Source organism: Abrus precatorius, unplaced genomic scaffold (genome assembly GCF_003935025.1).
Source record: "Abrus precatorius isolate BTA unplaced genomic scaffold, Abrus_2018 Scaffold8, whole genome shotgun sequence".
Taxonomy (NCBI): Eukaryota; Viridiplantae; Streptophyta; class Magnoliopsida; order Fabales; family Fabaceae; genus Abrus; species Abrus precatorius.
In genome coordinates, this window is record NW_020874428.1 from 37,966,843 (window position 1) to 37,982,365 (window position 15,523).

The 15,523-nt window shown below is 35.9% G+C and overlaps 2 protein-coding genes across 2 annotated transcripts; one reads left to right on the forward strand and one right to left on the reverse strand.

Moving 5' to 3' along the window:
• Positions 1-129: 129 nt before the first annotated feature.
• On the reverse strand, positions 130-5,910 carry LOC113847755. Its single transcript, XM_027477021.1, has 5 exons — positions 5,604-5,910; positions 4,566-4,670; positions 1,355-1,610; positions 1,173-1,250; positions 130-1,021 (listed from the first exon to the last, which is right to left on the reverse strand). Exons 1-5 carry the CDS (start codon positions 5,640-5,642, stop codon positions 888-890), a joined length of 612 nt encoding a protein of 203 aa, XP_027332822.1. The 5' UTR covers positions 5,643-5,910; the 3' UTR covers positions 130-887.
• Positions 5,911-7,452: 1,542 nt separating this feature from the next.
• On the forward strand, positions 7,453-8,991 carry LOC113874839. Its single transcript, XM_027513053.1, has 3 exons — positions 7,453-8,266; positions 8,394-8,447; positions 8,948-8,991. The coding sequence occupies exons 1-3, from the start codon at positions 7,453-7,455 to the stop codon at positions 8,989-8,991; spliced, it is 912 nt and encodes a 303-aa protein (XP_027368854.1).
• Positions 8,992-15,523: the final 6,532 nt, after the last annotated feature.

The following is a 15,523-nucleotide window of genomic DNA, read 5'->3' on the forward strand; positions in this document are numbered from 1 at the left end:
GCCTCAACAATATGTGATTACAAAAAATTGCAAAATGGATTTAAAATACTTGCCTTCAAATTACTAAATGAGGATTCAGATGTAACTACTAGACCTTATAGGACTTAATAAATCACAAAATATATTGTAGTAACAGATTTTCAATTTTCTGTAATTATTGGCAAATGTGTGCGAAAAAGAAATGAACAAAACAAAATCCACTTAAATTTGTTACCCCTAGGTTTACTACAGGAGCACCAGTAAAGAGGCATTCGAATTTAGGAGCGAATGATTACATTTCCAAAACTGGAATACAATTCTAAGGTGATAAACATGTATAAGTGATGTCTTACAGAGCAATAAGCCTAGCATGGATCTGAAGCATGCAACTTTCACCTAGGCAGCCATCTAAAGAACAGGATGCAGCATCACTCTGCAACGTTCTCCATTTCCTTTCATTCCTATGAAGTGCATAGCAGGTAAAGTGGGCAGGTAGCCCAATCTGGCCTTCCATTTATTTCAGATTTCCCACCATTCCTGGCTTAGAAACTGTCTCCTCAAGTTCAATCATACTGCCGCCACTAAAATATTTTTGTTTTTATTATTTTGGCTCTGCGAGCTGCTAGAATAAATGAAATCCAAAGACATAAGCACTTCAAGAATATGCATACTACTTTTTAACGACCTAGACTGATGAAAGCATCAACAGACAGCCCAATAATCTCACATGAAAAACCTGAGTAACATGGTCAACTAAATTATTGAATTAGCACTTTTTCCAATAAAGAGGGCACGAATGCCATTCGAGTGCTTGCCCTGTTCTCCAATGCAGGATTACCCACTTCTATGAGAAAATAAAAATGACGAGGCATGCTGGCCGTGAGAGGTATAACACCTAACAATAGCTTTCATTTTCTTAAATTTTCTTCAAGCCTCTGAATTGCAGCACCAACACCACTCTTTACCTCTCTCTGATCTGAATGCTGATGTGCAGCTGGGTTCTCTTCATTAGCCATTTCTACTAGCTTCAAATGGATCCAACCTGCAAACAATTAAGGGAAACAAAATTTCAGTATACAACCATATGTCCATAATGCAGATATGCAAGGTAAATTATTCAAACAATTGAATGGTGCATTTGAATCCTCTCCTTTTACTCACTAGCAGGAATACTCAAGAAATAATAACGTTACCAAGAGGAAAGCAAAATGCTGCTCCCAGAACTGACCCCAGCGCCATATTCCTTGCTCGCCAAAGGAGAGATCCCGGCACTAATATAAGAGGGAAAACAGTATATCAGCACAATAGTCAACTGTTTTCATCAATCCAGCCCAGGGAACAATAGAGAGTGTACTGTCAATATATGATTTCTTACTGATTAAACCAAAAGCTGAAGCAGTGGCTGATCCAGCTCCAACAACATTATAAACATCAACAACACCCCGCTTCTCTGCAAGAAGATTTTGTATGCCATAAAATGCAGCAGTGAACATTCCAAGGCGTACCCCTCCAACTATTGAGCCCCGTGTAACTCGAATGAATCGTTTCTCCATTGCATCTCTCATCAATCGATATTGCTCACGTTTATCTTCTGTGCTCCCAAGTTTCAACATTACTTCTGCATCCTTGCTCTACAAAAAATGTGATATTCCGTATGATTGCATAGTTATTTGGGAAAATATAGACAACCAATGCATATGGTAACATGGTTGGCAAGAAAAAGGATGTTATAATCAGCAAAAGGAAAAAAAAAATTACAAACAAATGTTTGTGTCGGCGTGAGATAGATTTTTATTGCACTTGTGTAAAATTCAACATATTTTGATATCATTAACAGACTTCAGGATTTCTATCATTTAAGAGAGTCTGAATAATTCGTATTTGTTCAGTCTGTTCCAGAAAGATATTTCAAAATAATGATAGTGTCTGAGTTGCATCCATTATAACTCTCCTCAGCTAAACAGCAATACAGAGTAAAGCATCACAAGTCAAAGGTGAAGTTCACACATGCAGCATAAAAAATTAAAACTTACACACTAGATTACATGAATAATTAGAATTTAGAAGTTCTACGACATATGACAGGAGAGAGAATTTTTTAAAAATGTGCTGAGTGCTGACTTTGTTACCCCTTTCTAAGAAAAAGAGTTGCTTCAAACCTTGGGGGAGGAGGGGGTATCAGAAAAAGGACAATACAGTAAAAGCAATAACCATATACAATGTAAGGGTTTGTGATTTACTGGTTTTTCAACATGCAAAATCAACAATTTTTGTTTTCTTTAATTTAGGGTTTTAAATTCCTACACAAGGATTTAGAACAAAATCATTGAAGATGGAATAGGGCAATTTGATATCCTCATGGTGTTCACCTAATGGGTATGTTACTATTCTAGAAAATTCTCATCAAAGAATAAGCATTAAGCAAAAAGTTTCTGTTACTTATCTTTGTTTCTATTATAGGATAGAAGATATAAAATATTATGTTTCAGTATAATTTAACTTTAATGGTTTCTCATTCATTCTGTAATGGGTAGGTCACGAATCTTCCGCTTAAATGTACATTCTTCTTCTACCCAGGACCCAAGAACTTTAACAAGGAATACTAATCCTTGGAAACCACAAAATTAACAGTACATTTAAGTAAACATCTTAATTAAGTGCTTGTTTAATAAGCTTTTATCACATAAGAGCTTATACAATAAATTTGATAAAGAAATTTATAAGTTTAAGCTTTAAAGGGCTTATTTTGACAAGCTTTACTAAGAATTGACATTTAACTTTGTTTTCAACTCTCATGTACTTTAATTTCCCCCTTCATTTATGAAAAGATAAGGAGTTGACCCAAGTCAAGATTTCTCCTTAATTACTTAACTATTATGTGGAATAAGGCTCTTTTCTTATTGACTTCTTAATCCAATTGGTATTCCTTTCATTTAAGGCTATACTTTGGCTAAGATTTGCTTGATTTTGGACGTGTAAAGGTGTCCTAATTTGGCTTTATTCCTTAGCTCAATTTTTCATTAACTTAGGCATGTAGGTGACAGGAATTTGTAGCCTTGTTCACGTCACTTTGTCCTGAAAATTTAAGGGTCTTTGATCACAGTTTTGGGCCACTTCTCTTGGTCTTTTTCTATGTTTAATGGGTTCTATTATTGGCCTGGCTTGCCATGGCTTTTGGGTTCCCAATTCACCTATTATTTGGTTGCACATAAGCCTTAATTTAATTGATTTTTACCTAAGGTTACATGTCATTTTTTGGGCTGCACCTAAATCCCATTGAATTGAACTTTTCTAAGTATTTTATGGTCATTATGGCTGCACCAATTCTCCCTTGGTTTGGTTTGAAAATTGTCTCCTAAAATAAGTTTAATTGATTCTTAAACTATGGTGTCATTGCCTAAGCTTATACCTCAATTCAACTAAATTTTGCTTTGTTGAAGTTGCTTGATTGTAATTAGGATCCCTTTTCAAATAAGCTTCTTACCTTATCTTAAACCTTTCTTCATGTCACCTAAATCTCATCTGTGACTAAGCAATTTCCTAAGTTGCTTAATTGGTCATAACTTGTACCACAATAAGCAATAGTGGGCATGATAACAGAGGAGCAGAGTGGCTCCCTTAGGCGATTTTGGGGCCATTGGGTTGCAGTTTAGTGTAGCAACTGTTGCGCCACAATTCGTGGCCATGAAAGGGAAAAAAATCACGGTCATCACGGCAGCTATGTCAAATAGGGAAAAAGGGTCCCCCTCCCCCTCCTTTTATATTGCAATGCTCTATACTTCTCTATCTTCATAAGTCAAAATCAAACCCTACCTCCATCTGTTATTCTCTTGCTTTTTGTCCTTCATCTCTCATTCTCTTGCTTTGTCCTCTACCTTTGGCGTCACTTTCTGGTGCAAGTCACCATTTCCGGCCAAGTTCTAGTCATATTCTTCATCTTCAATGAAATCCAACTTATTTCTAATGTGAGTAGAGACATTTTCTAATTGTCTTTTTTCATTTCCGGTAAAACTCAAGTTATTTCCGATGAAATGTAAATGTTTTCCGAAGACAGTGAGACATTTTCTGGCAAGAACATTTGCATTGAAGCTTTTTCCGGTGACTGACCACTCTTTGATCTATTTTCTTTGTTTTGATTGTGTTCAAAATAGTGATCATCCAGCTATCCACTATCCCGTTATAGCATTTTTGAGATCAGCCACTCCATGCCGCTACTGGAGATTGACTACTATGCCTTGTACAAGCTTCCCTAATTTAGGTCTTATTGTCTTAATTGGTTTGAGTCTAATTCCTATTTTATATAAAGTTTATGACTATTAACTTTCAATTTTCTTAGGATTCTTATTGCATATTCAGTATTCCTAATATTCTCTTTAACTTGGATTTTAAAATTGCCACTTAGAGTTCTTAATAATTCCTTTCAAGTTAGCAATAAGTCCTAACATACCATAACCTCTAATTAAGGAAATTGGGATGTTACACCTTTACTCTTTGCTTTACTTTTAATGACCTTTTCAGTGTTGAATATAATACACTTTGAGATTGATATGCAGAGCTACGGGGCATCTTTTCAATCATAAACTTACAACAGAAGCAGCTGCCTCCTTGCTACCACCATATAACATGCCTGCAAATACTGCAATGACAGTTGCTGTGCCCCAGTTAACAGTTCCAGCTGGTCTTGGAGAATCCTGATTAATGAAAGTATGAGAACAGAAATGAAGTTAAAGAATTCTGCACGGTGAGGTCCAGCACACATTTGATAGCAACCATTTCAGAAATCCAGAAGGAAAACGGACTTTGAAGGAAGGCAGAAAAAGTTTTCTCATTAGAATCTTAGATAAATTCAAGGTTGATCAGATGAACATTCAACGTGTTATGAATTATGAAATGTACAGATTTCTGTTAATACACTGACAAACTCTTTTATTTAAAACTCAATATGTAGATACAGTTAGATAACCAGCATTCCATAATTTATATTTTCAAACAGTTTGAGAATTGAGAATCTTTTGCATCAAACCTACAGAATTATAAAAGTGATGTGATATATTTTGAACCTCGGTCGAGAAACTCATGACTCACCTCCTGAAATATGTATATCTCTTTGGCATCAATCCATATTCATAAATCATAACAGAAACCTAATTTTTTTCTTTTTTTGAATGAGTCTTATAATACACCACAACACATCTAAGGACTAATGTGAGACCTAGAAAACGGAAATGCAGAAGATAACAATTGTGTTGTTTTTTTTTTTTCTTTACATATTTTCTTTAGTTCTATTGGCTGATAATGGCATGCTATCAAATAAGGTATTCTAACATTTATCGCTATTTTATTGATTATAACCGTAATAAGTAAACAAACAGGCTAGATCATCATTTTATACAAATACTTCGATAAAAACTCTGTTCTTGTCAACCACTATTTGAGTGCTAAATGAAACAAGTCATTGCAGCTATCAAATTAATAAGTTGCACTACCAGATAGATAAACAAACAATTCTAGGGTTCACTCTTCAAATCCCTAACATATTGCTATCCATTCACCAAACAATTGAAACCAGCTTCTTAGGTAAAACAAAAATAAAGAGCTGAAGCAATAAATGAGGGATTTTTTACATTTGGAACGGTGGTTTCAGAGTTGTCAGGGACTTCCATGGTTGGAGGAGCAGCAGAATCCACGGAATGGAAACGAATTCGTATAAGCTGTTTGGTTGCCGAGAAGATATTCGACGAAAGAAAATCGATCTCCAACTAAACTGATTCAGTGCGTAAAGCGGTGGAAAAGAACGATTGCACCGCCGGGGAATCTACTTTAGCACTTCTGAGACTGAGAGTTAGTTGCCGAGACTGAGACTGTGTTGGTGTAATGATGTTGCACTAATTTTTTTTCTCCTTTCTCAAACAATATTTTGATTTTAGCTTTTCATAAAAAAAATATTTACACTCTTTTATGTTTAAAATTAATTAATTTTATGTTACCAAAGAAATATATAAAGGTATTAGCATTTGAAATTCTCCTTTTCCAAAAATTATTTGCGATGCAAACTTAACAAAAATTCGACAAATTAAAAGTGTCTCGAAACAAATTTATGTATTTTTTTTTAGTTTATCTACTCGTATAAATACTTATAATTTTTTTAATTCATTTCAATTTGTTAACATTTATTAAAATTTTCATTTAAAAGTGTCATAAATATATGTAACAAATATTACAGACTTAATTGATTGTAATAATTTTTTATTTATTTATTTATATTATTAAATATTATTTAAATTCTAAAATATTTGTCTAATATATAAAAAAAATGTTAATATATTTAAAATTTTATTTAAATTTACTCCCTTTCTGACCATTAAAAGAAGAAAAATACTTGAAAAAATCTACTGCAGTTGAGTATATTAGGATAATAATAATATTAACTAAGAAAAACCTTGCAATTAATTAAAATTTAGTTACAATAATTAACAATGTAATTAGCTTAATATATTTTACATAAATGCATCATGTTTATATAAATATTTCTATAAAAAATTGTGACATTGAAATTTGGAAAAGGGTGAATTAACTATTTTTAAGTCGACAAAATAAAATAAAATCTTGTTAGTTTATTTATGAAGCAAATAAAAAAATAAATTTAGTAGGTAGTCATGCCTACACTCAATCAAAATACACTCCAGCAAATTTAATGCAAAAAGTAGTTAGATAGATATAAATGTTTTCAAAAAAGATTTTTATAATTATCAACAAAAAAAAAATATAAAGTGCCATCAATTTTTATTTGAAAGGACACTCTTCATTACATAAAAAAATATAAGTGTAATAATCATAGTTCATAATATTTTTATTTTCAATTGCTTAAAAATAATAAAGTCATAAAAAAAGATAAGTCACCGAACCCAAATCTTCAATTTCAAGTCTAAAAAGATAGGTAATTGAATTTATACTTTGCTATTTGCCTGCACCCCAAACCCAACGTAAATATTGGGTGAAACGATGGAATCCTTGAAGGCAAGTGAACACGTAAGTGGAAGTGAGTTTCCTACTTTCCTTCAGTCATTAGTGTGACAAAACGAAGTTGGAAGTCAATTAGTAGATGCATGGCTCGGCATAGTCGTCAATCCCGCACAATCTGTGTATAATGCTCTATTTGATATTCAAGACTCGAGAGCTTAAACATTCATGAATTCTAATCTATTTATACATATTCCATTTTAAAGCAACCTATTCACCAACCCAAAAAAGCAAACCAAAGCCAAACAGAATTTCAAAAGCTATAAAAATGCCCATTAAAATAAAAACAACAATACATAATCCCGGCCCCGCCATAAAGTGAACGAAAACCCACACACAATTCATCTAGATTCCTCAACAACACCACATGTAAATAAAGATTAAAGCCATCCCCATAATCATCAACTCACCAAGCAAAGTATCATTGCACTCTCTCCCACTTCCTTCACAACAATGCCCCCATTGTTCCCCACACTGTATCTTATTCTCTCAACATATTTCATCCCGTTGAGTTGGAGCCACCCCAACACATGCCGTTCATATTGCGGTAACATAACTATAGATTACCCATTTGCTCTCCAATACGGGTGCGGACACCCTGGCTTTCGTGACCTCTTGTTTTGCATGAACGACGTTCTCATGTTCCACATAAGCTCAGGATCCTACAGGGTTCTAGAAATAGACTATGCTTATCAAGCTCTCACTCTTCACGAGCCTCACATGTCAACATGTGACAAGCTCGTCCTCGGAACCAAAGGCAACGGCTTCGCTGTGGAACCGTGGAGAGCACCTTACATGAACCCAGCAACGGACAACGTTTTCATGCTCATAGCATGTTCTCCTCGTTCACCTTTGTTCCAAGGTTTCCCCGGGAAGCACTTGCCCTGTCGGAACGTTTCGGGCATGGGCTGCGAGGAGTATTATGGGTGCCCGGCCTGGGAAATGATGGGCCACAAACGATTGGGCTCATCGTTTTTTGGGTCGGGCCCACCGGAGTGTTGTGCTGTGCCTTATGAGGCTATTAAGGGCATTAATCTCACTAAGCTTGAGTGTGAAGGGTATAGTAGTGCTTACAATGTGGCTCCATTGAAGGTTGATGGGCCTGGTGGATGGTCCTATGGGATCCGTGTGAGGTATTCGGTGCAAGGGAATGATGAGTTTTGTGGAGCGTGTGAGGCAACTGGTGGGTCGTGTGGGTATGGTTCTGATGGGATTAGACAAGTGTGTATGTGTGGGGACTTCAATTCAACCTCCAATTGTGATTCAGGTTTGTGAGTTTATAAAAGCTTTGGGCTAATTAATTAATTCCATGGTGTCACCAAAAAAAAATTGTGTTATTGGCTTTGATATTTGTATGTCAATGTTATAAGTGATTCTTTCTACAAATTTTACAGTTGGAGTCTCGTCAGGAGCAAGGCCTATGAATTCGAGGGTGAAAATATTTGCAGGTACTTGGCTATTTTATTGTTTGGTTATTTCAGCTAGAGTTATGCCAAAGATTCTCTACTTTGACATTTGTTTTTTTTTTTATAAATAATTATAAAATTTTTGGTTTTTTTTTTCAAAAAATAATTATATTAGAAATTTGTTTTTTGGTATTAGAAGAGACTCGTGGTAGGATTTATAAGGGAGAGGGAACAATGGATAAGAGAATGAAAAGGGATGGAATACACTTCCAAAGAACGAACATGAACAAATACAATTTAATTATGTATTGCAGCTTAATCAACTAAACTATTTTGAAAGAACAAGAAAGTTTCTTTTTTAATATTTGTATGAAAATAATAAAAATATATGTTATTTTACTATTTTCTATACAAACATTTAACTAAAGGAAAAAATAGATTTCACAAGTTCCTTGGTAGTTTTAAACTCTCCTTACCTTGTCTTTACTTTTTCATCTTAGCAAATCATTTGATGATTGAGTAATTTTTATCTTTTTGTACAGGATTATTGACGTGTGTATTTTTAGCATGGATGACAACCAACTAGATTTTTAAGTATGGTATAAAATTAATGTGAGACTATCTTTACGAACTAAGTCATGTATTCCATATTGTAAATGCCATTTTTTGCTAGAGAACGTGTTTATGCAGTGAAGGTGTGAGCGAGTGAGTATTGATTTGTATTCCCTATTTTCCATTGAAAGACCTTGAAAACCTTGCTCAAATATTATTCAAGAGTGTGCTACAACCAGGGGTACGATAACTATGAATTATCTAGCTATATTGTTTATTTACATAATTATCTTCGTTCTCATATTTCTTTGTTTATAACCAGTGATCGTTAAGTAGAAAACCAAATTATATTCAATTTTTAGATAGGGACTATAGTTCCACCACTAGACCAAAGCAATTTTCAGAAAGCTTATTATAATTGTAATTTGTGTAGTCTAACTTTACTAAAAAGATAGATCTCATAAGTTTATGAAAATGGAAAAACTATTTCTACCGTTCTTCCTATTTCTCCATCTCTACAATTCTCATTTCTCAAGCTCTGTCCATCTCGTACAAGCTTTCTTAGTTAACTTTCATGGAGGAAACAACTTCATTTGATTCTTCTGGTGAAGTCTTTTAATACCAGTAAATCCTATTACAATGGATCCGTTATAGAATCCATCAAGCCCCTATTACTTTCTTGTGGGTGAGAACCTCGGTACTAATCGGATCGAATTACACATTTTGGAGCATAGCAATGAAACGTGCCTAAAAAAAGTTAAAATTTGTTAATGATTATATATTGTGATTCCTCCTGAAGCTAGTACACTCTATAATACATGAGTAGGATGTTACATGACCTGGTCATGTATTATATTTTAACGTAAGAAGCTTCTTTTCTACAACTATAATCCTGATACAGTACAATTGTGATGTTAGAGGCAAAAGCTCACAATCATTACCATTCAATTGATTCTCCTTCACTCACAATCATTAATAAAGTAGTCACTTAAGTACGAAAAAAAATGAGATGTTAAAACATTTTTTTATATGGATCCAGCATCCATGTATCACTTATTTAAAAATACATAAATTACTAATATAATTTTCAATTGTTATGCCATGAAAGTTTTTAAATAGTAACGTATCTGACACTTCTGCATATATGTCCTTCAACATACAAGAATGAATGATACATAGTTGGCAAATAAAGGATGCTTGGGCCTCTCCAAATTTACTATTTTTCCAAGCATATAGATCTCAATAAAGAAATATTTATCTCGGTAAGCACATCCTTGTTGCAAGCAACGAAACTACACAACTGAGAAAAGTATAAAACAGAACACTTCATTCATTTGAAATCTGAGTCCAAATATTAAAATGTTTGCCAAACAACATTCCAACTATCAAAATACATAACTACCTTTGTTCATAAGGGGTGAAGGAATACAAAATCTAAGACTTATGTTAACCATCTCCCCAATAGAGAGAGCTTTCTTGATGCTATCCCCCAAGGATTTGCTAATAAGGGCAGAAGGAATACTAATGTCTTGCAAATAATCATCATCTGGAGATCCATACGCTTGGTCAGGAGTGTACATAGAGATCAATGGTTCTTTAATGTCATCTGCAATAAGTATAGCTGCTGCTCCACCTTTTTGTGCACGCCATGCCTTTATAGCGAAGAAACACGCTGGCAAAATGACAAGGAAAAAAGAAATAACCTTTAGTCCTTTTGTGTGTTATTTTCACCTAGTTTGCATCAATGGTTCCTTAATAGTTTTGTTCTCTCACCTTAATTAAACATGCTCTCAAAGATTATAAATTTACATAAACTCAGGCAACAAAAATGTGCATTCTAGTCCTAAGTTGAAAAAAAAATAGAGTACAACAATATTTTAAAGCAAGCTCCAATAATCTAGTTAAATCATATCGGGAAGACTTACAATGTTTCTGGTATCAATTAAGATAAAATCAGATAATTCTAGCATCAAAATATAAAGATTGTGATTTAAGAATGAGTTATATCATTTAAACAACATTTTTCTCTCAATTTTTCTATATCACCACTTATTTTATCATATGCTTTTCTTGTTGAGCTCAAATGCGGAATAACTTGGACGTGTAAATTAAAATTCTGACGTAAACTGGCGAGCAATAATTCAGACCTAATAAATAGATCTAGCAGCGCAGCGGTGTAACTTGTAAAGTGTGCACTGAAATACTTCCCAGGAAAGAGAGGTGGATCACAACGGATCACTTAAATACCAGGTCTTTCCTTAGCCAGAATCTTTCCAGTTACAACACTAATACAAATACACACTTCTCCAGCAATCCAACAATCAGCCACGGAAGGATAACAAAAATAATTCTTTTCTGATGTGGAAGATCAGACTAAACTGCAACCACAGAGCATACTAAGAATTATTTTTAACTGAATAAAATAAGCAGATAAAGAACACCACTATTTAACGTGGAAAAACCTCCAATGTGGAGGAAAAACCACGGGACAAACTCCGAAAAATATTCCACTATATCTCAGGATATTTACAATATCCTTTCAACACTCTATCACACAAGAGGTGTAAAATATAGTGTACACAGTGAGACCCACTCCTATTCAAATATTACAAATTTTGTAATACCAAGAAGAAATAGAGATGATACCCACCCCAGTGTATTTTTCTCACACTCTTAGGATTTACTCAATACTCTATTTTTTTTTCTCTCACAAACACTCACAATGCTTGATGAAATCTTGTGTGTGTTGCTGCTTGTGCTTCCTTCAATTTCATTTCACGGCTATTTATAGCCAAATAAAGTTACTATTCATTTAATAAAATATTATTAATTGTTTATGAAGTCAAAAAAGGGGGCACCGAAATTGAAAATGTGCTGGACCTCACAATTCTCCCCCTCCAGCACAAAGGTGCACTCTTGGAATCTTCACATGCGATCTATGCCAATCAGCTTGGCACACTGTTGATGTTTTTCTCGTGCAACAACTTTCGTCATCATATCAGCAGGATTTTTATCCGTATGAATCTTATCTAGCTTGAATTCTTGTTCTTCCACTGCCTGACGCAGCCAATGATATCTGATATCAATGTGCTTCGTACGAGAGTGATACATCGCATTCTTACTTAAATCCAATGCGCTTTGACTATCACAATGGATAACGTACCTTTTCTGCTCAATTCCCAGTTGTTGAAGAAACCTCTTCAACCAAAGCATTTCCTTTCCTGCTTCAGTCATGGCAACATACTCAGCTTCAGTAGTTGACAAGGCCACACATTTCTGCAATTTGGATTGCCAAGATATAACTCCCCCTGCAAAGGTAAACACAAGTCCTGAAGTAGATTTTCTACTATCCAGGTCACCTGCCATATCTGCATCTGTGTATCCTTCAAGAACTGGGTTAGGTATTCCAAAGCTCAAGCACATATTAGAACTACCTTTCAGATATCTCAAGATCCACTTCACTGCTTCCCAATGCTCTTTTCCAGGATTGGAAAGATACCTGCTAACAACTCCGACCGCATGAGCTATATCCGGCCTCGTACAAACCATGGCATACATCAAACTCCCGACTACTGAGGAGTATGGAATACCCGCCATAGCTTCTTTTTCTTCTTGACTTGTGGGACAACTTCTTTTGCTGAGTTTGAAGTGATTTGCCAACGGTGTACTAACTGGTTTAGCCGTCTTCATGTTGAATCTGTCCAGAATCCGATTCACATACCGTTCCTGCGATAACCACAACCTTCTGGATTTTCGGTCTCGCATGATCTGCATGCCCAAAATTTGTTTTGCAGGGCCCAGATCTTTCATATCAAAAAACTTTGACAATTCTTTCTTCAAATCACCAATCAGCTTCACATCTTGTCCCACTATCAACATATCATCTACATACAACAGAAGGATAATGAATTTATCACCTGGACATGTCTTGACAAATACACAATGATCTGCATCAGTCTTGGCATATCCATGACTCGTCATGAACGAGTCAAATTTCTTATACCACTGTCTTGGAGCCTGTTTCAATCCATACAAGCTCTTCTTCAATCTGCAAACCATGTGTTTCTTTCCAGTTTCCTCAAAACCTTCTGGTTGCTCCATGTAGATTTCTTCATCAAGGTCTCCATGAAGAAACGCAGTCTTCACATCTAGTTGTTCAAGCTCCAGATCCAAGCTAGCCACCAATCCGAGTATAACTCGAATAGAGCTCATCTTCACAACTGGAGAGAAAATTTCATCAAAATCTATTCCTCGCTTTTGTCCAAAACCTTTTACAACTAAGCGAGCCTTGTACTTCAACAGCTTGTCACCATCTTTCTTAAGCTTGAACACCCACTTATTTTTCAAGGCTTTTCTGCCTTTAGGGAGCTTGACTAACTCATAAGTATCATTCTTCACCAGAGAATCCATTTCTTCTTGCATGGCTTTCATCCACTGGGATTTATCCTTATGAGTCTGAACTTCTTCAAAGTTTTCTGGCTCCCCCTCTTCAGTGATGGTAATATACGTCGAACTAGGGTACTTTGTAGATGGCTGGTGTGGTCTTCTTGATTTCCGAGGCTGAGGTGGAGCTTCTGGGTTTTCTTGCTCAACACCTTCATCATCACCATCTTCTATTGCTGGCTCATTATCAACCCTAAGTTCTTCATCACACTCTCCCCCTACTGTGGCATTTTTAGGAGGAACAACTGGTGTAAGATCAACCTTACCACCTGGTTCTCTGATTTTTGGTGAAGCAGAATCCGACATAGTTTCTTGCTCATGGAACACTACATCTCTGCTTCTAATAACTTTCCTATTTTCTGGATCCCATAACCTGTAGCCAAATTCCTCATCTCCATAGCCCAGAAATATGCAAGGAATGGCTCTATCATCAAGCTTTTGTCTCTGTTCCTTATTCACATGAGCAAAAGCTTTGCATCCAAACACTTTCAAATGAGAGTATTTAACATCATGTCCGGACCATACTCTCTCAGGGATATCAAAGCCCAAAGGAACAGATGGAGATCGATTAATCAGGTAGCTTGCCGTTAGAACAGCTTCACCCCAGAATGGCTTAGGCAGTTTTGCCATTCTTAACATGCATCTTACTTTCTCCATAATGGTTCTGTTGATTCGTTCGGCCACACCATTATGTTGTGGGGTTCCAGGTACCGTCTTCTCATGCCTGATGCCATGCTCAGCACAATAATTCTTGAATTCATGGGAAGTATATTCACCCCCATTATCCGTGCGAAGACACTTCAAAGGTTTACCAGCCTGTCTCTCTACCATTGCATGAAACCTTTTAAAGCATTGAAAAACTTGGTCCTTCGTTCTTAAGAAGTACACCCACAATTTTCGTGAAGCATCATCGATAAACGTCACGTAATATCTGCTACCACCAAGACTCTCCACTTCCATGGGTCCACATACATCAGAATGAACCATCTCCAAAATATTCTCTTTCAGCTTTGACGTTTTGCTGAAAGACACTCTATGATGCTTGCCGAATAAACAGTGATCACAAGGATTCAACTTTGTATTTTTGGCAAACGGGATAAGGGACTTTCTTGCCAAAATCTGCAATCCTTTTTCACTTATATGAGCCAATCTTTTGTGCCACAAATTTGGCGAAGCATCATCCTCGACTGCATTCAATCCTCCCTTGATCAGCTTTACTTGAGTTTTATACAACGTTGAATTTACTGTGCCTCTAGCAACCAACAACGATCCTTTGGTAAGCCTCCACTTGCCGTTACCAAAATGGCTGTCGTAATCAGCTAGATCCAAAGCATGCACAGAGATCAAATTCAGACGTAGATCTGGCACATGACGCACATCTTTTAGTGTTATTGTGCATCCTGTATTGGTTTGAATGCACACATCACCAATTCCCACAATATCTGCGATACTGCTATTGCCCATCTTTACTTTACCAAAGTCTCCTGCTTTGTACACAGTAAAGAATTCCTTGTGAGAAGTTGCATGATAAGATGCTGCTGAGTCAATGACCCATTCATCACATGAGTCTGTAACTTGACACTCTTCTTCTTCTTCAACAGAGAGTACTACCACATCCCCAGTTGTCACAGGGGATGCAGTATTTTCATCGTCATCCGATCTAGAGTTTCGTCGGTCTTTCTTCTCTCTGTTCTTCCAGGCTTTACAGTTTCTTTTTATGTGCCCTTCTTCACCGCAGTGGTAACACTTGAATTTTCTTCTGGGCTGAGACTGTGACTTATCTCTGGATTTGTTACTTCGTCCTCTGCTCTTACTTCTCCCCCTGTTCTCTGTGACAAGGGCATGAGAACTGCTTGCCCCAGAGTCTTTTCTCCTTGTTTCTTCATTAAACATGCTGTCTTTGACTTGAGACAAAGTCAGTTTTCCTTCAGGAGCAGAGTTGCTTAATGACACCACCAGAGTCTCCCAGCTGTCTGGTAAAGAACTCAAAAGTAACAGCGCCTGCAATTCTTCATCAAGTTTTATCTCCATGGTAACTAGCTGGTTTACCATGTGTTGGAAATCATTCAAGTGTTCTGCAACTGATCTTCCATCTTGATATTTTAAATTCACCAGCTTCCGAA